At 53.6% G+C, this 23635-nt stretch overlaps 1 protein-coding gene and 1 non-coding gene across 2 annotated transcripts in view; one reads left to right on the top strand and one right to left on the bottom strand.

The window, feature by feature from the left end:
- Positions 1-3093: 3093 nt before the first annotated feature.
- GFRA2 (GDNF family receptor alpha 2) overlaps positions 3094-23635 on the bottom strand; it is a 101159-nt gene continuing 80617 nt past the window's right edge. The window contains exons 5-9 of the mRNA XM_068974226.1: positions 17362-17471; positions 16573-16713; positions 14472-14644; positions 3916-3969; positions 3094-3216 (exon numbers count right to left, since the gene is read on the bottom strand). Coding sequence (XP_068830327.1) covers positions 3094-3216; positions 3916-3969; positions 14472-14644; positions 16573-16713; positions 17362-17471 — 601 coding nt within the window. The remainder of the gene's footprint in view (positions 3217-3915; positions 3970-14471; positions 14645-16572; positions 16714-17361; positions 17472-23635) is intronic.
- On the top strand, positions 12916-12988 carry TRNAG-UCC (transfer RNA glycine (anticodon UCC)). Its single transcript has one exon. It is a non-coding gene; the product is annotated as a tRNA-Gly (tRNA).

Raw genomic sequence — 23635 nt, forward strand, 5'->3', positions numbered from 1 at the left:
GGTGCAGAGAACTAAGATAACAGATTCGCCTCTAATCTCTGAACAAGCAATGGCCCAGCCATGAGGCTCACACACTAGGGCCACCCAGGGCCAGGGCATGGCCCCCTGGATGCCAAGTTCTCTGAGCCTCTGAACCAGCCTCCTTGGATTCCCCACCACCACTTTGGGTCTCTGCTGGGCCTTTAGCCTGGTTGAGTGGTCCTAGCTGCATTGAGAGGAGGGCGGCGGGAGCAAGAGCCAGGTCGGAAGCTGAGGTCTGGGTTCTTAGCAGAACCAAAATCATCTCAGGTTGGAAGCTTCCCCCGGGGGGGAAGAAGCATCTTTATAGGGTTTCAGTCTGTGCAACACACTAGACCCTAGAAAACAGAATAAAATAGGCTTCTAACGGATTCATGCCCCAGATCAGGAATCCCCATGAGACTAGTGGCAAAAAAAAAAAAAAAAAAAAAAAAAATCCTTATTTTACAGACTTTGCTGACTCTGGAGTAAAGGCACAGTGGGCCTATACATCATGTGTTTGACTCCCCAAAAGAACCCAAAAGTAATTCTGACTCTCTGGTGGTGGCCCCTACCAATCTTGCTTTGATCTTTCCTGCTTCTCTCCCCATCCCTGCCCCCCAAGCCTAATCTCAATGTCTAGGCCCAAATGTCTTAATGTTACTAAGATCCATTCAAATCATTAAACTAATTAGCATTAAGATAGTAAAACTTTATTCTTCACAGTTTTATTTACATATTTTTAGAGGGTCATGGAGAACAGGAATTGTCTCAGCCAAAGGAATGAATGTTTAATGGAAAATTTTAGCTATGGGATACCTGAATGGGGAGATGTTTTAAGTCACAGTAAAGCTCTCCAGCCTCTATTCCTCCTTCATAAAGGCACCTCTGTTTCCTTTGGGGAAATCATCTCTCCCCATGATGCAAGGCAAGGGCTTATCTCCCATTAAGGATGCCATACTGAAGAACAGGGAAGCCTGGGGTACTGCAGTCCATGGGGTTGCAAACAGTTGGACCTGACTTAGCGACTGATCAGCGTGACACCCAAGGGGGGCAGGAGATAGGCACAGGGCCCCAGTTCAGCCAGTTGGATATGGTTGTTGTCATTCATCACAAAGGGGGCAGCACTCTGACCTTGTAGATTCTGCTTTCTATCCTTTCAAATGTCTTTTGGTTCCTGCCCAAACCTCCTTGGGTCCCCCACCTCCCACCCACTCTGTGGGCCACCTTCCCCAAAGGCTTCTAAGTGAACCAGTCTTTGCTGTTTGCAAGGAATATAGATTCCCCGCTGAAGGGCCATTCCACCTTGCTCTACCCACAGGAAGGCTAGCAGCGGCTGGGGAAGAGGGCAGGCTGGCTCACCGCCCCTCCATCAGAGGCTGGGACCCAGGAGGCCGGGTCCCAGCCTTCACAACCACATAAAAAAAAAGACAGGAGCCCCCACAGGAAGACCAACTGTGCCACCTCACAGGGCCAAGCAGCCATCCTTAAAACAAAAACATCCACGAGAAGCGACATCAGGCTGTCTCCCATCCTCCATCCCCACGGCTACTTCTATTCTCTTCCAGTTTGGGGCCAGGAGGCATTGGCCTGTTTGGGACAAGAGGGAGGAGATGACAGGTGAACGAACTGGTAGGCTCAGCACAACCAGGAACTCAGACCCAGGGAATGTAAAATCGTCTCCATGCAGAGCCCCAGTACCTGGCCCGAGGACACACAATGGACAGACACACGTGTATACACGTGGACACACACATTCTCCCAGGGCTCCCCAGGAAAGCAACGGAGACGCTGGCACCGGGCCAAGGGCAAACCAGGGGAGGCAGCACACCCAGAGTGAAGCAGGAGGCAGATTGCTTCCTAGTACGTTTATTGGAGCCTCGGCTACGCGTGATACCAATCAGGAACTCCCTTCCACGACCCCTTCAGCCCGACTGGGGCAGAAACACAGGGAGCCCACCTCCTTTTCTTCCCCCATATAGACAACATTATTAAAAAAAATAAATTTTACAATAATACATTTTCGCTCATCTGTTAGGGTATTATTTCCATAGGTTCTTAAAAAAAGGAAAGGAGAGGGAACCACACGATATATGTATACGGATGTGTATATACATATATGTTGAGAAAGGAGCCGTGTTATGTACACACAGTGGGCATTGGGCATATGTCTCAGAAATGAGGAGAGAAGGTGGGCAAGTGAGGCAGGGAGGAGAGTGATGGAGGGAGTCGCGGAGACCAGAGACGGCCCACGGTGGTCTCCTCAGTCTCAGCGCCTGGCCCCTCCCTCCAAAGGGAGACCCACCAAAGGGACCCACAAGAAACCAAGGGGGTGGACAAGGAATCATTTCTCTTTGATTTCAAAGGAGGTTCTTTGCCACCAAGGAGGAAGAAGCCGCCTTGAGGTGGTTCCCAAGGTTTGCTCCCAACCCCCAGCGGGGTCTCCCAGGCAGGTTGGGCTCCACAAGCCCCCCGGAGCTGCCCAGCCCTCCCCCCCATGCTACAGTGGGGATCAAGGGGAGAGCACCACACCCATCCACAGGCCAGATCCAGCCCTCAGAGAAGGGAGGCGAAATAAACTCCATCCTGGAAGCCAAGTGGAGGTGCTGACGGTGCCCAACTGGACCCCCAGGGGCCAGCCTTGCTGCCCTGCTGCCTGGCGCCCCCGCCAGTCCCCAGCAGGCCCCCTTACTGGGGAGCTTCAGAAGAACAGCAGCCATCCTGGCCCCGCCCATGCCCCTGGGTAGCAGGGGTGTCGTCTGGTCCCATGTCAGCAGGGCCCAGAGAGGAAAACCCCCAGAGAAAAGTGAAGGGTATCTCTAGACCTGCCGTGTGCCCTCCTCGACGCGGGGTTTCCCCAGCCAGGGGGCCTCTGGGCCAGCTCTCAGGCTGCCCGCCTGCTTGTCTGTTTGGTTTAGAAAAACTTCTCCAAAGAAGAAACCTGGGAGGAGACAGGTTCAGAGACAAAGTGGGAAAAAACAGCTTTTTTTTTTTTTGCAAAGTGTGTGTGTGTGTGTCTGTGTGTGTTTCCATTTTGTCAGGCGGGTGTTCTCATCCGTGTAGCTTTCAGAAGTCTCCCGATGGGATCCCCAGAGCCTACAAGGCCAGCTTCAGCATCAGGAAGGATGCAGCAGTCAAGGCAGCCGACGGTCTGGCTCTGCAGGGGCCTGAGTTAGGTTTGATCACCCTTTTACTCCCTGGGATGATATTGGTTGTGAGCTGCAGCCAAACAGGAGAGAGAGAGAAACAGAGAAAAAGACAAATGAGTCAGTAGGGCTGGGCTTCCCTGGTGGCTCAGATAGTAAAGAATCTGTCTGCAATGAGGGAGACTCAGGTTCAATACCTGGATGGGGAAGATCCCCTGGAGAAGGGTTAGGGTTAGGGTCCCCACAGGAGACCCTGCATGGGAAGGAAATGGCAACCCACTCCAGTATTCTTGCCTGGAGAATCCCATGGACAGAGGAACCAAGCGGGTTACAGTCCACGGGGTTGCCAAAAGGCGGACACGAGTGAAGCAACTTAGCACGCACATAGATATAGTCCTGTGCTGGGTCTCCCTCAAGGAAGGGCCCAGGTCCTTTTCCATCTCTCCACCTCTGTGGAGTGTCCCAGAACCAGCACAGAGCAGGCTGCTGGGTGCACATGTCTATAGAGTCAGGAGGGCTTGCCAGGATCTTGCCTCAGAGCAGCCTGAGCATCTCCCCCAAGAGACAAGGAAAGGCCCTGGCTGTAACTTCTACACCCACCCATCCTCGCCCCCTACGGAGTGAGCGCCCACCCCGGTTCAGGCAGCCTGGAAGCTGAGCTAGCCCAGCCTGTGTTATGGAATCTGGGGGCTCCAAGTCCAAGCCTCGCCTAGAAAACAACCCCCCTCCCCGCTCAGCCCCTGCACCCACCCCCACTCTGCCCCTCACTCACCTCTGTGAAGCACATGCTTAACTCTTTGGAGTTATTGGCCTTCAGCCCCTGCTCCTGCGGGAGAGAAGGCACTAGTAAGGGTGGGTCACATGGCTGGGTCTCTGGCCAGGCTTTGTCCCCAGATTCAGATGGGATCCCACATTTAGCAGCCATGCCATCCACTGCTGGCATCGCAGGGTACACACAGAGAGCACTGGCAACACAAGGACCTGTGCCCTCCTCTGATACCTGCAGTGATTAAGTCCTGTCTCCTCTGGGCTCCTGAAGAAGAGAATTCTAACTCTGCCCTCCAACTGACAGCATCATAGAGTGATAAGGTGCTCCCAGGTTTGACTACCACATTCAGAGCTCCACTTGACGAGGCAAGGACCATACTATTTGTCCTTGCATAACAGCAGCTCAATATACGTTACACAGTAAGTACCCTACATACAAACAAGTTCCATTCTGGGAACCCATTTCTAAGTCCAATTTGTTCATTAAGTCCAACAATGTTTGCCTAGGTACCCAACTAACTCAGCTATATGGTTATTGTTATTCCTCAGTTGCGAAGTTGCGTCTGACTCTTTGCGATCCCATGGACTGTAGCACACAGACTCCTCTGTCCTTCACTGTCTCCCAGAGTTTTCTTAGATTCATGTCCATTGAGTCAGTGACGCTATCTAACCATCTCATCCTCCGATGTCCCCTTCTGCTTTTGCCTTCCATCTTTCCCAGCATTAGGGTCTTTTCCAATGAGTCAGCCATGCAGTACTGTACTGTACTAGGTTTATACTTTTCATACAAATAATACATAAAAACAAGCAAACACAAAAAAATAAACATTTTTAATCTCACAGTTCAGCACCTTGAAAAGTACAGTAATATAGTGCAAGAGCTGGCACACAGGGGCAGGGACTGAGTGAACAGGCAAGAAGAGTTACTGCCTGCCGAAGGGTGAGGAGATGGGAGATGGCAGAAATGAAGGGTCGGCAGCAATAGGAGATGGAGAGCAAACTGCAGTTTCACTGACACCTTACATGACTGGACATATGAACACACATTCACATTTTTGAAAGTTTGATACCTGAAGGTTCGTATGTAGGGGACTTACTGTACTCAGTTAACATTTGTTAACTGTCATCCATTAACAAGTCTGTGAACGAATGAATGAATGCTGCAGATCAGAACTGACACCTGAGTGCCAGCTCCAGAAAGATCATGAGTCCTCACTGGGCTCATGGGAAGACAGCTGTGATTGATTAGTGATGTCTGCCACTGGGGCCGGTTAGGCAGACATCTGGCGATGGTATCAGGTGTTAGCCATTCCTCTGAAACAGATGTGTGGCACCTGGGAGCTCTGTGGTCCAGGTGAGGAATGAGAACCAGAGGGTGTGCATGAAATCAGCCCTTTGTTACCATTATCGTAATAGTGATCCATGGGAACCAGCTGGCGGGTATGATGATTCTATCGTGGCCATTGGCTCTGGCCACCAGAAGCAACTGGAAAGCTCAAGAAATGCCTAAATCACTGCTTCTGGCCAGAAGTATTAATTATACCTTAAACATTACAGGCAATCTTCCACCCAGGGCATCTGGTCAGCTAAACAAGGCCCCAGCTGTCACACAGAGGCCCTAGCCAAGAGCAGAGTCACTGCTCATGGAGGAGATGTGATCATGGTGACAATGAGCACAGACGAGGTGGAACCAGGGACAAGACCCAGGAAGTTAAGACCACAGCACCAGGAGCAGCAAGTGCCAAGGTCTAGCCTGGCCAAGCCACCAACCAGGGACTCTGCAGAAGGGTGTCTGCTCAAAGGCTCTACAGGATCCAGGGACTGGATTCCACTGCCCCGGACCAAGTCAGCTCCAACCACAGTGAGTCCAAGGAGATGCGAGGATGGGGCAAGGAAGAAGGGGAGGAAGGAAGCAGAGAGGGAGGGAGAGAGTAGAAGGGGGAAGAGGGAGCTGATGGGGGGCGGTGGGGGGCAGAGGAGGACGAAAAAGAGGAGAAGGGGAAGGAATAGGAGAGGGCCCTTCACCCCCTCCTCAGACCCATATTATTGTGAGAAAGGGATGCCATCTCCTAGGGCCAGGGCCAAAGGACTCCGACCCAGCGTGTGGTCTCCCGCCCAGTGTGTGGTCTCTGGTGGGGCCACAGGGACTTGGTGGGGAAAGGACTGGCTCCATAAAGATTAGGACAGGACCCTCCTCAGGCTCTATCAGTGACCCACCTGGGATCCATCACCCACAGAACTTGCCCAAGCCCTTCCAAGCCAATGGCATTTCTGCCAGGCAGGCTTCAGGGTTGACTTGGCCCACAGTGAACGTGTGCTGAGAGGTCCAGTGACACACTGGGCTTCCTCTGGCTGTCCTCAAGAACTGCCTTCAAGTGCTGCAAAATCCAGCTGATGGATGCTGTCCTCAGAGACCCATCCCAGCCTTTCCTTTTTAGACTGCAGGGCCCTAAACCTTGGTGTCCCTGCTATGGATGAGCCCTGCTATCCAAGGAAGGAAGGGCCCCAGAGACCACAGCCCAAGCTTCCAGTCGGTTGAGCCACTGACCCCAGGCGAATCCCTTCATCTCCTGGCACCTCAGCTTCCTCATCTATAAGAGAGTGATCTACACTCAAGCAAACCTCCCTGACCCACCGTGAAGATGCATGAGACCACGCATGCAGCACAGCAAAGCCAAGTACGTGCACGTGTGTGCTCAGTCACCCAGTGGTGTCCAACTCTGTGTGACCCATGGGCTGTACCCTGCCAGGCTCCTCTGTTCCTAGGACTTTCCCAGCAGGAACACTGGAGTGGGCTGCCACTCCCTCTGCATAGACAAGTTTAAAGGCCCCTTAACTCCCAAGCATGACTCAGAGCCAAGCGGAGCCTGTATCCAGCACACTCCCAGGACTGGGGCTTCAGGGTGAGACTGGGTTTAGCTGGTGGACTGTGGCTACCCCAGCCCTGGAAGCAAAGCCAGGGAGAAGCCCCAGCCCCATGGAGATCCCACCCTGCCACCTGACTTCCAGAAAACCCAGAGCAGATAGTGAAGGAGTGAAGGTTGCAGTAGCCTCCCCCGGGGGCAAGCCCAAGACATCAGTCCGAGGCACACAGGACAGTGCAGGTGTTTTCCTGGTCAGCCGACCTTTTCTGCCAGTGGCGGATGGAGGCCGTGTAGAGATAGAGGCTCCACTACCCAATGGACAAGGCTTAGGCTCAAATTCACCACCCCCCTCATCATTAACTCTCCCACTGCTCCCCACAGGAGGTTCCAAAGATGAATGAGTCACAGCCCTGTTCACATCCTGATGAGAGAAATAAACACCCACACAGTCAACTCCATACCACTTCAGCTAAGGCGGGGGGGAGAGGCTGTGTCCTCCCCTCCCCCACCCCACCATGCTGCAGGCTGTCCTCTGAGGCCACACCCCACCAAGGCCACCTTTGATGTCCATCTCAGCCGATTATCTTAGCAACAGGGAGGGAGGAGGATGGCAGCAGAGATAAGATTCATCCTTCTAGAAATTTCTCCCACAGAGGCCCTTGGCCCAGGAAGTTGGAAGGAAATTATCACCTTCCTCATCTTTCTGGCCACCTCTGTCCACACTCCCAAAGCTGCATCTGGCAGTCCCAGGGCCTTGTGGGTCCGGCCCAGGTGCCAGGGACCAAATATAGTGTTGTCTCTATGGGAAGGGCTTCCCTGGTGGCTCAGATGGCAAAGAATCCACCTGCAATGCAGGAGACTGGGGTTTGATTCCTGGGTCAGGAAGATCCCCCAGAGGAGGGCATGGCTACCCACCCCATCATTCTTGCCTAGAGAATTCCATGGACAGAGGAGCCTGGCAGGCTACAGTCCATGGGATCTGAGCAGTTAACACCACCACCACCACCACCTCTATGAGAAAACTTCTGGCTGGAACTGGCCAATCCTGTCTCCTGCTTCTGTTTCTGCCTCCCCCCTCCCCACCCCAACCCCTGCCTCCAATCTCAGTGCCCCTGGCCTCAGTGCCTCCCCCTACACATGCCCAGGAACTCCTCATCCTCCCCTCCCCGCCACCTCCCTAATGTGAGCCCTCCTTTCTTACTGATGACTATCGACTATCACTGACTGTTGCAAAGATCTGCTAACAGTTCCCCACTCTCCTTCGCCTGACAATCAATCTCCACCTGCTGTCAGATTATCTTCTCAAATCACACTTCGCATCACGACATCCCAGTTCAAAAGCTTTCAGCAACCTCTTCACAGTCACCACTTCATCCTGCAAATCAGGTTTGACTCGCCACCCCCTCCTTCCCATATCAGAACTCTGTGTTCTCACAAACTCATGATCTGTGTTCCTTTAGGTCAGGGGGCTTCCCTGACAGCTCAGCTGGTAAAGAATCTGCCTGCAATGCAGGAGACCTGGGTTCGATCCCTAGGTTGGGAAGATCCCCTGGAGAAGGGAAAGGCTACCCACTCTAGTATTCTGACCTGGAGAATTCCATGGATCATATAGTCCATGGGGTTGCAAAGAGTCAGACATGACTGAGCGACTTTCACTTTCACTTTCACTTTCTCTTTCAAAGATCAGGGGGAGATGTTTCTACAAAGGGTCAAAGAATTACGATTTTAGGCTATGCTGGCCATCACGTCCATCCCAACACACCTCTGCCTACAGCATATGGACCATATGTGACAACTGGGTGGGGCCATGTTCTGTAAAACCTGATTTATCCAAGCAGGCAGCAGGCCAGATTCGGCAGCAGAGCCCCTCCTCAGCTGCTCTGCACTGTCCTGACTCCCTGCCTTGGCTCCCTCCTCTCCCACTCCTCCCCATGCCATGTGTCTGCATCCCTACGTCATCCATCAATTCTCCCTATTCCTCCTGGCCCAGGGGCAAGGTCCGCCTGCTCCATGAATCCTGTGCTTCCAAAGCAGCTTCCTCTTCTGGATCCCATAACGCCTTATCTGTCCCTTGGTGTGCCCATCACTTCCTGCCCCATAATTCTCTGAGCCAGCATGCATTCTGACCCTCCCACCAGTATGAGGACCAAGGCACAGGCCTCACATGCTGGTCAGCCTCAGTGTCTGCAACAGAGTGACATGCAGTGAATTTATGTTCGATAAATGAGTGACTACAAGAAAGAGATGAAAAGAAGAAATACATTAGCCTCTCAAAGCTTTGAATTGGGCCAAGTCTGTAAATAAGAAATATACTGTCTACAGCCATACCATCCTGAATGTGCCTGATCTTGTCTGATCTCAGAAGCTAAGCAGGGTTGGGCCTGGTTAGTACTTGGATGGGAGAAATATATACATAACAGGCACTGATGGGCCTCTGGGGCCATGCTCATGGGCCTATGGCCCATGGCCATAGGCCTGTGTGCCCAGTAAGAGACCCATCCAGAGAATAGGGAGGAGGAGGGGGAGATGGAGGTGGGACTCTTGGCAAGCCCATCAAACTCATTTTTAATTCCCCCAAATTTCACGGGCAGTAGCAAGAGTGAGAGCAGAAACTGGCTGATAGAGACAAGGAATGCAAAGGAGAAATTCCGTTACTAAGGTCCTGCAGCCCTGGGGAAGATGAGACTCCAGGTGACCTGATGGGGCTCTGCAAACTGGCCCAGAGCCACCCACAGGGAATGCCAAGGACACTAGAAACAAACCAAGTCCAGGCAAAGCGGGAACCCACTGCCAGTGTGCCCCGCCCACACTGTGCCACCCTGGTGCAGCTCCATCACATGACAGGACAGCCTTCTACCCAATCCTCCTGCTTCCTTGACAGAAAGACTTCACCTTCATACCTCATGGCACACAGAAGGCATCAATGAGAGGGAGCGAAGCCGAATAGACTTGCCTGCAACAAAACAGACCATTTTCTAGAACAGAGAGCAGCAAGTCCCCATAAACCCAATGACCAGGACCCTGGGCTCTTCTTGTCAGCCTGTGTGGGGCATCCACTTGATGCCAGGTGCTAGGCACTTGGTTATAAGGGCTACCAAGGGGGCGATTTTTCCAGTAGTCATTTGTGGATGTGAGAGTTGGATCATAAAGAAGACTGAGCATCGAAGAATTGATGCTTTCAAACTGTGGTGTTGGAGAAGACTCTTGAGAGTCCCTTGGACAGCAAGGAGATGAAACCAGTCAATCCTAAAGGAAATCAACCCTGAATATTCATTCAAAGGACTGATGCAGAAGCTGAAGCTCCAATACTTTGGCTACCTGGTATGAAGAGCTGACTTACTGGAAAAGACTGATGCTGGGAAAGATTGAGGGCAGGAGGAGAAGGAGGGTGACAGAGGATGAGATTGTTGGATGGCATCATCAATTCAATGGACATGAGTTTGAGCAAGCTCCGGGAGATGGTGAAGGACAGGGAGACCTGGAGAGCTGCAGTCCCTGGGGTTGCAGAGTTGGACACGACTTAGTGACTCAACAACAACAACAAAAGGGGCCATGCAGCTCCTGTCCTCCAGGGATGCTCGTCTGGTTGAGGGAGCAGAACACATCCTGATGGGGGCCAGAGGGTCTCAAACAGGAGCCTAAGCAAGGAGAAGACAGCTTGGCCAGAGTTCAGTCAGGAGGCCACCCAAGGGACAGCATCCAAGGAGGATTCAAAGGCAGAGAGCTGAAGAGAGGGGAGGGAGACACCCTCTACTCAGAGGGACTGACAAGTTCAAGGGCCAGCATCTTGCTCAGCCTGGACCTGGGGCCTACCCCAGGGGGTGCACCATGAGCTTCAGAAACAAAGGACCCTGGATGAGGGTACAAGGTAGAACAGCCTCCTATGGATTCTCCGCTCTAGGGACCATTGGGTAGGAGATGGAATTCACACTGGGGATGTGTGAGAGAGAGAGAGAGAGAACAGGGACAGAAGGAGATACCATTCTGCAGATCCTGCTGCACTCTCTCCAAGCTCCAGAAAGCACCAGGCCAGCAGGGCCACCCGGAGAGCGGACGACAGCCAGGAGTGGAAACATACAAGAGCCAGCCTCTAGACAGCATCGAGGACCCCAGACAGAGGGCCAGCTCGGGGTCTGCCCGGCTGCCGGCTCCTCTCTGGTACCAAGACCCCCTCCATGGGGACAAGAGTTCCTCTGTCCCCAGACCCCGCCCCCACTGTGGGAAAGTCCTCTGGGGGAGCAGATACAGAGAAGGTAACAGCACAATGCAGGCAGAGAGAACTGTCCGGAAGGCAGAGGCTGGGACAAGCCACCGTCCTCACTGGGCTTCCACCCTTTGAGGTTTGGGAAGCAGCTCTGAGAGTGCTTCACCCCTGACATCCAATCACTCATGCAGGGTCACCAGCTGGCTGCCATGTCTGAGTCAGTGAAGAGGGTCCCTAAGGCTTCCTCCAGGATCTACCTGTGGAGGAGGAGGAGGACAGTTAAATAACCTCGCCTCTCTTTCCAGGGGTGTCTGGGATGCACAGCTTTCCTCCCCCTCCCTCCCCGGCTCAGCTCCCCATCTCTGCCCTCAGAGACTCCCTTCTGTCGCCATGGGTTGCGGTCATTCCCAAGGGCCACCACAGGGCCCCTCCAAGCTGGGAGAGCTGAGGAAGGACAGGCCACCCACACCAGCCTCCAGCCAAGCCGAGGGCAGAGATGCAGCCTTATTCCCTTGGCACTTCCAGCAGTAGTAACGGTAGTCTTTAAAAGACTAGAACAGAATCAGAGGGACTCCCTGGCAGTCCAGTGGTTAAGACTCCACACTTCCACTGCAGTGGATGTGAGTTCAGTCCTTGGTAGGGCAACTAAGATCCCGCATGCCAAAAAACTTTAAAAACAAAAACAAAAGCACTTCCCTTTCCATTTCTGAGAGAAGAAATGGGGGTGCAGAGATGGTGATGGATGGGTCCCTCTCCTAGGAAGGCCCCCCGTGCTGTCCTGCCCAGAGTGACTTAGTCAATAGACCTAAGGGGGTCTACAGGGGACAGGCCTGGAGGATCCCCCAAGCCAGAAAGCTCCCCCCACTCTGGGATTCAAAACACCTAACATATAGGTAAGGTTCCTCATACACATTGTCTTCCATAGAGATCATGCATTAACCGCCCTGTAATCAAACCGAGTGTAAGATGAGACCCCAGACAGTGAGCCTGCAGCCCCAAGCTGGGGCTGAAAGAAACCAGGCAACAGTTCAGCAAAGCACTGGAGGGAAACAGGGGTAGAACACGGAGACGGAGTCACCAGGCGTGTAGAGGACTGCGGCAGACATGAGACCCCAGCTTTGAACTTTTCCATGCCCGCGGCGACTCTCTGAGAGGCTTAAGGAGGGTCCACGGCCCCCTGAGTGGGCATCTCCTGGGTTAGCCAGCCCCGAGGGGCAGGGGAGGAAGGCTGGCAGTGCCCAGAGGGACCTGGGGACCAGACCAGAGCCTGGTCACCTGACGTGGCACAGCCCCACCAGCCAAGTTGCCCGTTGCTCTAGCATGAAATTGAGCTGGTGACTGTCTGTGGAGCGGCCCCTGAGCCCCGCCGGCAGCCACTGAAGCATATTCAGTGTAATTAGGAGCTGCCCAAGGGTGACATGCACACTGCAGCCCCAATCAGGAGGGGTGGCCTAGTGGAGGGGAGCAGGGCGTGGAGGGGCCACGCTGGACAGGCCTGAGGGCACTTGGAGGTCGGGTGTCCACGAGGAAGGGAAGAGGGAATGGGCTTCCCAACCAGGATGGGCACCAGCAGGGGATGCCCAAGGGGCCTGGATGCCTCTGCCGGGCCCCGTCCCTGCTCAGGTCTCATCTCAGGACTCTGAAAGCCCGCTGCTCTTTATCTCTGGCGGTACTGAGGTTAGTGTTAGTGTTAGTCACTCAGTCGTGTCCAACTCTTTGCAACCCTATGGACTACAGCCCACCAGGCTCCTCTGTCTATGGGATTTCCCAGGCAAGAATACTGGAATGGGTTGCCATTTCTTCCTCCAGGGGATCTTTCCAACCCAGGGATCAAACCTGAGGCTCCTGCATTGCAGGCAGATTCTTTATCACTGAGCCACTAGGGAAGCACTACTGAGGTTATATAGACCAACAAAAATTGCATGTATTTGGAAATTCCCTGATGGTCCAGCGGTTAGGAGTCTGCACTTCCACTGCAGGAGGCCCAGGTTCAATCCCTAGTCAGGGAATTAAGATCTCACAATGCTCGAGGCATAGCCAAAAAATGTTGTATATATTTAAGGTGCACAATCCAATACACATAAGTACTGTGAAGTATTCACCATGAGTCAATCAACACATCCATCACTTCACACCTCTACCGTTACCTTCTAATGTTTGTTTGTTTGATTTCTTTTTTTGTGCTGAGCACACCTAAGGTGAACACATCTAAAGTCTTAGCAAATTTCAAGTACACAGTACAACATGTCAACTACAGTCACATGGCTGCAGCCAGCTCTCCAGGACTTCTTACTCATCTTGCAAGAATGAAACTTCATAGAGCGTGCCTACTGGTGATCCCACCAGCCCACCCAACTCAGACTGCATCTTCATTGCCCTACACAGCCAGGCTTGTTCTTGCTGCCCCCACAGCCATGCCCACACTGAGCCCTATTGACTGGACTCCAGACCCCACTCCTCCTTGGGAATTCCAGCCCCAGCTCCTGCATGACACATCCCTTATGCCCCACCATCCATGCCCTCGCTATTCCCTCCCTCCTCTGCTTCCCCTGATATTCTGCACCAGATCCGCTTTTAAACTCTTTCTTCTAGGGTGTGAATGTATGCACAAGTATATATAAGTGTGTATGAGAGAGTGTATGTGTGTGTGGGGGGGGGGGTGGTGTTCCAATCAGATCAACATCCTAGGCAAAGAATCTACTATAGCAAATGGTATGATGGCACGAGGGAAGCTCAGCAGAGACAAAGGCTGAGTGGGGAGCCCTGTGATGGGCTCCCCGGTGCCATCCACGTGGTCCCCTCTTGCGGCACTGACCACACCCCATGTCTGGTGCTTGCTGAACTGTCTGACCCTCAACAGTAGCACCAAGGACCACAAAACACAAGACTCTGTCAGCCTCACTCACCAATGTCTCCTTAGCATCTCACATAAGATCTCGACCAAAATGTGTGCGTCACACGCATTGGATGGACGGACGGATGGATCAACAAATGAACATCATGGGTTGTGGGGTCAGAGGTAGGTTTGAGATCTTATCCCACCACTAACCAGCTGTGTGACCCTGAGGGTGTGGCCTAACACCCCTGGGCTAGCTTCCTGTATGTAAAACAAGGATGCCAGCATCTCATTGTGTGAGAATTCAATGAAATAGGTAGAGTCTGCTAGCTAGTCCACAGTACCTGGTCATCAGTAGTTGGCAAGTGAATGTTAACCATCTCATTTCTCTGGCACCCCTGTGGTATGTAGTACAATCCTGTGTCAGAACAGGTGTCTGATACTTGCAAGGTGATGTCCAGTGGATGAATCATGGAAAATTAACTCCCACCAGCTCTTTCTGCCTCTGGGGTCCTGACCCAAAGGGAGGAGGTTGTGTGCCGCATCGCTGGTCCCCTGCCTGTAACCTCCCACCCTGCTCCTGACACTAGATTCTTCTCTCAGCCCTCCACCTGCCCCAGCTCCGTATCCCCAGTGCCCGAGCTATGACCCCTCACCTGGACAGATGTGCAGGTACTGATGACACTGGTCCCCAGGCTGGTGCTATCACTGAGGTCATCTGGCAATGAAGGCGTTTTGTCTATCCGAGGGGCCTGTGTGGCCTGGAATGGGGGGTTTTTAGGGGACAAGTTCGCATCTGTACCATTGCCAAAGGCGTGGATGGCATTCCCTGTGGGAAAAGAGAGCAGGGAGACACAGAGAAATCAGGGGCCCCTCCGTCACTCTGCCCCTCAGCTGAAGGTATCCCAACAGCTCCGTTCCCTGTGATGCCCCGGAGCTGGGCGCAGGGTGGAACTTGTCTGAACTAACCTGGCTGAAGCTCCCTTTCAGATACCTAGCAAAGTCTCATACCCAGAGAAGAAAGGAGCAGAAGGGAAGCTGGAATAGGAGGAGATGTACTGGATAAGGGATGAAGAGCCACAGAGGAGGAGACGTGGGAGCATGGGGAGCCAGGAGGGGAGGAGCAGGCCGCGCCCAGGGCAAGAGCTGCCTTCTCTGCAGAATTCAGTGCTGCAGGCCGTGCCCCCCGCTGCATTCCAAAGGCCCCCCATGCAGTCCCCCTCCCCAGGTGGCCTCACCCACCTTCACTCACTCAGTTACACTGATTCACTCAGGACTAACTAATGAGACCTCTTGGACAAAACTGTGTCCCCAGTACCCAACCATGTACCCAAGACCTACAGGAAGCTCCACCTCCAAGCCCCAGAGGCACCTCAAGTTCCTCAGGTCACCGCCTGACCAGGCGCCACTCCCTCCATTGCGACACTGCGTCCCCCCACGTTTCCAGTACTGAAGGTTTGCCGTCTCTTCTCCATTAAGTCACCCAAGGCCGAAACCTCAGTCACCCAGGACACTTCCCTAACCACCCTCTTGCCAGCCACGAGCTGACCCCTGAGAGGTCGCTCCACCCATCTCTCCTCCCCATCCCACCCCCAACACTGCTCTGGATCAGTGGGCACCGTCCTCCTCCCGGGGCACCTGCTACATCCTCTAGTGGACTCGGTTTTGGGTCACCTGTGAGAACCATATCCCTACCCTCACCCCCTCCACACGAGAAGCAGAGAGCAAGCCTTCCGAAATCAGATCTGACCACGGCACCACCTGCCAACACCCCTTCACCAACCCACATACCACCTCGGCCACCTGCAGGACCCTAAGATCCAAACGCCTTCAAGTCTGCCTGCCCCCCTCCATGAGGAGGACTCTCACCACCTGTCCAGGTAACCCCCAGGCACCCTCATGCTCTGTGGCAAGGCTAAGTGGTCCACAGGTTCCCAAAACCCACCTCTGCCTAGAGCAGACCAGCGGGCCCTTGCTGCCACTTCAGCTGACCAGTGCCCAGCGACACCCAGTGTGGGTCAGCTTCCGAGAGGCCTTCAGGGACCCTTACCTCCAGGACGTCTTGGGCATCCCCACCCTGTGCTCCAGCAGAACCCTCTGCAGACCTCCACCCTGGCACAGCGCCCCCTGTACTATGATGGCCATGATGCTCTAATGGTGGCCCCCCTTCAGAGGATGAGCTGCTCAATGACAAGCCCTGTGACTTCCATCTCTAAACTCCCAGTGCTGTCAGAAAGGCAGGATGGACAGATGGACAGAAGGAAGAAAAGAGGAAAGGACAGGGGGAGGAGATCTTCCAGTGGGCGGGTGGTCGAGGGTGTCAGACTAGAAAGACCAGGCAGACAGAGCTTGTGGCTGACTTCTCTCTCTGGCCTTCAGATCAGCAGGAATTTGATGACTTAAGACTCCAATTCCCAGGGGAAATCAATCCGTAAAGGGAGAAGTGACAGAAGCTGAGACCCTCATCACAGGGCAGTCCCCAAAGGAACCTGGTGAAACCGTCACGATAACAGACTAGAAACCTTCAGCCTTAATGTGACAAAGGTTGAGGCCTCCAGGGCCCTCCGGACAGCTCTGGGGAGCATCTCCAGGAGTGCAAAACCCATGGTGTGTGTAGTTAACCCCCCTACTGGAGAAGCCCCACAGGGACCACCAGGCACCGCAGAGGGAAGGAGGGCAGGACCCGGCACAGTTCCAGGGCCCCCAGGACAGGAGGGGCGGGAGGGCTCCTGATGGGGCGGATGCGGGAGGACTCACGGAGGCATGGATTCTCTGTGAAATCCTTCAGAAACTTCTCACACTCTTCCTCCATGTTTCCACTCCCACGACAGCTGCACCAGGGGGACACCACGATGCCCGTGGGGCTGGAGTCCACGTAGTTGGGTGTTATATCGAACCCTGGGCAGGGAGACAGGGAGGCCGAGGAGAGACGAACAGTAAGGCTTCCCTCCTGGCCCCCAGAACCCAGGCACATCATAGAGGAGGCTTGGGACCCATACCCCACCCCCCTACCTGACCCCTAAACACATATACATCACAGCTCACAATCCAAACCACAACGGTCGGCAGGGGGGTCACGGCATAGAGGGCAGCAGAGGGGATGCTCGGGAACCCCCAACTAGAGCACGGGCCCTGGCTTTCTCCTACACCAACAGTCAGGGAGACTAAGGCTCTCTCCCGGGTTTACATCCCAGGGCCAGCATTGACCAGCGGGGTGAACATGTGCAAGTCACTCAGTTTCCCTAAGCCTCAGTTTTCCCATCTGTAAAGTGGAGCCCTAACTCCCACTCGGAAAGCTCTGTTTTGAGATTTACATAAGACAGTCCACGTAAACTGCTCAGTGGAGAGCCTAGAATGTCACACAATGAACCTCACCCTTCTTATTTTGGAGCTTCCTAAGATCCTTGGGGCTCCTCCCCTGTGATAAAATCCCAGCTCCCATCACAGCTCTTATCTGAAACCAGGCAGAAGAGGAACTGGGCTTCAGTCCCTAACTGGGCCAGGGGCAGCCGGGAGCCACTGAGATCCCAGGCTGGGGTGGCTTACCGATCATGCCAGCGTAGGAGCCCAGACACGCCTGGTAATTGTCGGTGGGGCAGCTGGTGAGCGTCTGGTAGGAGGCACGGCAGTTGGCATGGAAGTCCGCCAGCCGGGACCTGGGGTCAGGAGAAGACCATGGAGAAAGCAGGTTAACCTGGCTGACCTCCCGTCTCCTCCAGGGCACAGCAGCTCCTTCAGAGCCTCCCAGGGCAGGAGGAAGCCAGGAAGGACAGAGAGGACGAAGGTGCGGGGAAACAAGTTTTAGGGGTTTCAGGCTAGGAGCTCCTTGAGTTCAGGACTTCCTGGACGTCGAGCATCCAGTTCTGTTCTTGTTCACTCACTCAGTCGTGTCCAGCTCTTTGTGACCCCATCGACTGCAGCACTGGGAAGCCAGGCTTCCCAGTCTTTCCCTATCTCCCATAATCTGCTCAAACTCATGTCCATGGAGTCAGTGATGCCATCCAACCATCTCGTCCTCTGATGCCCCCTTCTCCTCCTGCCAGTCACCCAGTTTAGGCAAAGCCCCTTCTGAACAGGTCTCTCGCCTGGAGGAATGCAGAGAGAACCCGGTGAGTTTGCTGACAGTGTCTGGGGCTCAGACAGGAAGGCCGGGCTCTGCTTCCTGCTTGGTCACACTCTTGGTGACCTTTCCCAAGTCCTTCAACACATTGTTACCGCCACCCTACAATCCCTGCCCAGGGACTTCCCTGGGGGATCAGTGGTTAAGAGTCCACCTTGTAATGCAGAGGATGTGGGTTTGACCCCTGGCCCAGGCACTAAGATCTTACAATGCCTTGGAGCAACTACGCCCACGAGCCACAGGGAGAGAGAGTTCATGCGCCACAACTCAGGATCTGCATGCAACGAAGATCTGAATCATACAAAAAAATAAATAAATAACCCCTGTCCAGCCACCCCACAGGGCTTCCCTGGAGGCTCCGATAGTAAAGCATCTGCCTGTAATGCAGGAGATCCAGGTTTGATTCCTGGGTCAGGAAGATCCCCTGGAGAAGGAAATGGCAGCCCACTCCAGTATTCATGCCTGGAGAATCCCATGGGCAGAGGAGCCTGGTGGGGTCTCTAAGAGTCAGACACGACTGAACAACTAACACTTTCAGCCACCTCACAGGATCCTTCTAGGGGTCAGTGGGACCAACTCCCAGGGAGGTTTAAAAAAAAAAAAAAAAAAGAGTCCCCCTGGGATGAAACATCCCTCGGGCATTCCTGACCCTTCTCTACATCAAATCAGAGCAGAGCCTCCAGGGTCGTCCCTCCACTAGCTCCTCAACCCTGCAAGGCACAATCAGCATTTTCTTCCCCTGGTGACGTAACCTGTCATCACCTGCTCCTCTCTGTCAGCATGGATAAACTGCTTTGTACCCACCTGCACACAGCTCTGTGTTCCCAGAACGACCATGAGCTGCCCGAAGGCAGCCGCTGTCTGAGCCTGCCTGTCCCCAGCCCCTAGCCCGTTGTGTGGAGTTCACAGGAGGCCTAGGGCACCCAAGTCTAACCTGCACAGGTATTTCTATTCCTTCTTCCTCCTGCCCTGGTGCCCCGGCCTCAGGGCTGTTGCCATCAGCCGGGGCTGGGACCACTGCCTGCCTCCCTACTACTGAGGTGGTAGTGAATGAGAATGCTACAGCAGCCGAAGGAAGGACCATCCGCCACCCCGCCCATGCTCTGTCCACACTGCAGTGTTTCTCACAAAGCCACCTCAAAGATCACCCCCAATTCAGCTCCCCTGCTCCTTCACTGGAACTCTGTCCACATCAGGAAGGAGAAGAGAGAGAGAGAAATGAGAAGTTGAGAGAGACCAGAACAGGACAGCCTAAAAGGAACACCCTCAATGGAGGCGTCCACTTAGGTCCTCCCACGGGAAAATCCTGATTTGCCAGGAGGCACCACAGTCCCAGGAAAAGGGGTCTAGGAGAAAGAAGAAACAGCTCTCCAGAGCAATTCGACCCCAAAGAAGCCTCATGTGTCCCTGAACTCCTGCAGCCTGCAGAGACAGCAAGGGGCAGGAGATGGAAGGTGAGTTCCAAGCTGAGAGCCAGGGGGTGGGGTCTCGCTTCAGCTCCGCCCCTAACTCACTGCAAGACCCCAGATGAGTCCTTGCTTCTTGCGGACTCATTTTCCTTATTTATCCAATAAATAGAAACTGTTTTCACAGTCGGGGAAGATGACAACGTTCTGGAGATGGATGGTGGTGTGACTGCACAACAACGGGAGTGCACCCAATGCCACTGAGCTGTGCACTCAAATATGGCGAAACTGGCCAAGTTTATGTTGTGTATAACTGACCACAATCAAAACGTGACTTAAGCAGAGGTCCATTCCCATCCACTTTTTATGACCAAGTCCTCACAAAAATTCTGAGATATGCCAAGCAGTTGTTAGCACCCATCCCCCTTTACAGAGGAAGAAGCTGAGCCTCAGAGGAGCTGAGTAACTTGCCCAGGACCCCAGAGCTTCTGAGCAGTGGAGCCAGAACTCCAGCCCAGAACTCCAACAACAAGGGCAGCCCCTTCTGGCAGGCCCCCCACCCCTATCCCGCTCCTCTGCAAAAATATCTTGTCCTCCGCAGGAAAAGAGAAGGAAATTTGCATTGTCTCCACCCTACCTCCTGCCCATAAATCACACCCTCTATCTGCTCACCCAGTCCCCCAAACAGGGAAAAACAGCACTTCCAACCAAGCTCCCAACAACTGCAGAATAAGACTTGGTCTTGAATGGTGAGATTGGCATCTATCCTGCTGCGTGAGCCCAGCAAATGAATGAAGGTCAATGAGAGGTGATCTCTGCCCAGCCAAGGAGCCTCGTGGCTTCCCTGGTGGCTCAGATAGTAAAGAATCTGCCTGCAATGTGAGAGACCTGAGTTTGATCCCTGAGTCGGGAAGATCCCCTGGAGCAAGGCATGGCAACCCACTCTAATATTCTTGCCTGGAGAATCCCCATGGACAGAGAAGCCTGGTAGGCTACAGTCCATGGGGTCATAACAAGTCAGACACGGCTGAGAGACTAACACACACACAAGGAGCCAGATGTTCATCCCTGGTGCCTGTAAACCTGATCTTATTCAGATATAAGCTTTTGGCAGATATAGCAAGATGAGGTCACAGTGAATTAGGGTGAGCCCTCAATCCAATGTCTGGTGTCCTTATAAGCAGAAGAGAAGAGATACAGACACACAGTGAGAATGTATGTGAAGATCCAGGCAGCATTTGGACTGATGCACCTGCAAGTCCGGGCTTCCCAGGTGGTGCTAGGGGTAAAGAATCTGGCTGTCAATGCCGGAGATCCGGGTTTGATCCTTGGGTCAGGAAGATCCCCTGGCAGAGGAAAGGACAACCCACTCCAGTATTCTCCCCTGGGAAAACCCATGGAGAGAGGAGCTTGGCGGGCTATATAGTCCATTGAGATGCAAAGAGCCAAACACGACTAAGCTACTAAACATCCACACACCCTTGCAAGTCCAGGGACGCCAAGGAGTGCCGGCAACACCAGAAGCTGAGAGAAAGGCATCAAACAGATTCTCCCTTCAAGCTCGCAGAGGGAACACAGAACTGCCAACACCTGGATTTTGGACTTCCGGCCTCCAGAACTGTGAAAAACCAGTTCCTGGGTTTTTTCAATTGCATTCCAATTGCTTTGCAGTGTTGTGTTAGTTTCTGCTGTACAACAACGTGAATCAGTCATATGTGTACATATATCCCCTCCCTCCTGGACCTTTCTCCTACCCACCCCTTTAGGTCATCACAGAGCACCAAGCTGAGCTCTCTGCGCTGCACAGCAGCTTCCCACCAACTGTCTACTTTACATGTGGCAGTGTATCTATGCCAATTCCCACTCCCAATTCATCCCCCCCTCCCTCTCTCCCCATGTCCACAAGCCCATTCTCTACATCGGCATCTCTATTCTAACCTACACAAACAGCTTCCCCTGTACCATTTTTTCTAGATTCCACAGGTATTTGTTAATACATATTTGTTTTTCTGACTCACTTCACCCTGTTTGACAGACCCATATCTTTTCAGTTTCTGTTTTAAGCCACCCAGTCTGTGGCACTCTGTTAAGGCAGCCACAGGACACTAACACAGCACCTTCAAAGACTTCACTGTTTGCTGTGGCCGAAGGTCCCCCTCTAGAAGGAGCCAAGGGGATGTGGTCAGGCCCAGCAACAAGGAGCACTGCAGCTGGGCAGCAGGAAGCCACGGCTGAACTCCTGCAGGGCGTGGGGCTGTGAGATTACAAGCAGAGATGCTAGTTACCATCTCCTCCCTACCAAAGAGAAGTTAAAAACAGGATCTCTTAACCAAAATACAGAAGTCCATGCTAATGCCATTTGATCACATGGAGAGCCCAACCCCCTCCTACATCTCCTCAAGGGCTCACTGTCAGTCCTGCGCCTGAAGCCCTTTCTGCCCCACCAGCCACGTGGACTTCTCCCACCTCTGTACTCCAGCTACATATCCAGTCTGGACAAGGCAATTTCATACTTAATTGCATACAGACTTACTGATATGGCCCTGTCTGCTCCCCGCAACTGGAACATACATTCCCAGAGTGGAAGACTCTACTGACTTCTTCATCTATATCCTCCAAATGCCTTTGGACTAGTGGTAGATACCCACTCATCTTTTTTCCAAATACGTATTGAGGCCCCGCCATGTGACTGACAGACCAATGATGGGAATGGCACACATGTCAGTGAAATGTCAGAAAGGACATCCCAGCCGATGGGGTCAGGGCTGAGTGCCCACCAGGCCTGGGGCCAGGCCTCCACAGAGGTCAATGCCAGCCCAGTGTCCTGGAGGAGCATGATGCCTGCTGCAGCAGACCTGAGCAACCTCCCCATCCTACACATGGGCCTCATCTCCCTTCTGCAAGGGTGGGTCTCCAACCACTGACATGGGAAAGTTGAGGTGCTTGGCAGCCTTACGTCCACGATGCCCCTCAAAATATCACCAGACCCCAGGCTAGAGACAGCAGGAACATGTGAAAATGAGAAATTGATGCCACAGTGACAGACAAGGTCATCCAGAGAGAGGGGGTCATCCAGTGAAGAGGGAAGCCAGGACGCAGAAGGGGAAAGAGTTCCGATGCTCAGTGAGAAGGGGATGACAGATCCAGCTGCTGGGAGAGGAGGAACAGCTGTCACACGGCCGCACACAGTCCACTGCTTGCCCGACACATGACCTTGAGCAGGCCTGTCGTATCTCTGGGCTCAGCATCCCCAGTTATTCAACAGGGTGGGCCATGCCGGCCTAGCTCCCTCGTTGGGTCTGTTAGAGAGCTGGGCACAGAAAGGAGGCACCGTCCTTACCTTTTTTCTCTTGTCCAGACATCTTGTCCCCAGCACTGTGCCTGCCACTGGCAAACAGGAAATAGCTTTTCCTGTGTTTGATGTAGAAGAAATACCTGTTCGCCTTGTTGTGGTGGGTCTGGGCCCCACACAAGGTGAGTGTATCAAGGAGAGATGACAGCTCCCACCATCTCTCCATCTGGCTCCAGAGTCGCCCTGCTGGACCCGGATGAACAATCGCCTCCCTGCCCCACTTCGCTGTCCATGCTGTGCTGAGGACACAGGAGCAGCAGGGGGCCCTTGGCCAGATCCAGGGTGACCAACGAGGAAAGGCCACCTCGCTCCTCCGAGGCTGTGGCCTATTTCCTTCACAGCAGCCCCATGGCTGTCTTCAGAGCACAGGGAGGGTAGAGAGAGGAGCAGAGGGGAACGGTGGAGGGAAAGGCAGTCCCTAGGCCTTCTGTCACTCTATTTCTTCAGCCTTAGCATCCTTGGCAAACCAGAGTGACCATTTAGGAGGACGCTATGTCCAAGTCTCCAGGAGGCCTTTGCTTGTTCAACTTCCCTCTGTCCCTCAAGACACAGCCAGACCCACAGAGCTCACTCCCTGTCCAAGCGGCCAGCTCCATCCACCAGCATTAGAGACCAGCGGCTTCAATCTCCTCCAAGCCCGTGATACTCTCAGCTCCAACCACAGGTGAATCAGCCCAGTCCCAGTAGGTACAGTCTCCAAGGCAAATGTTATCCTTTCATCACGCGCGGCAAGCCAGCTGGGGATCTTGGGCCAGCTGCCACTTGTCCCTACAGATGGTGTGAGTTCCCCAGTCTCATGGACTCCGTTCTCACTTCCAGGAACAGACTTTTCCTCGACTAGCCCCACTGCTTCCCAGATGTTTGCCTTGAAGAGGCCCCATAGGATAGATGGCATAAGAGAAAGCACAAGAGAAAGAGAAGACAGACAGACAAAGGGAAAAA

The sequence above is a fragment of the Capricornis sumatraensis genome, chromosome 6 (assembly GCF_032405125.1).
Source record: "Capricornis sumatraensis isolate serow.1 chromosome 6, serow.2, whole genome shotgun sequence".
Lineage (NCBI taxonomy): Eukaryota > Metazoa > Chordata > Mammalia > Artiodactyla > Bovidae > Capricornis > Capricornis sumatraensis.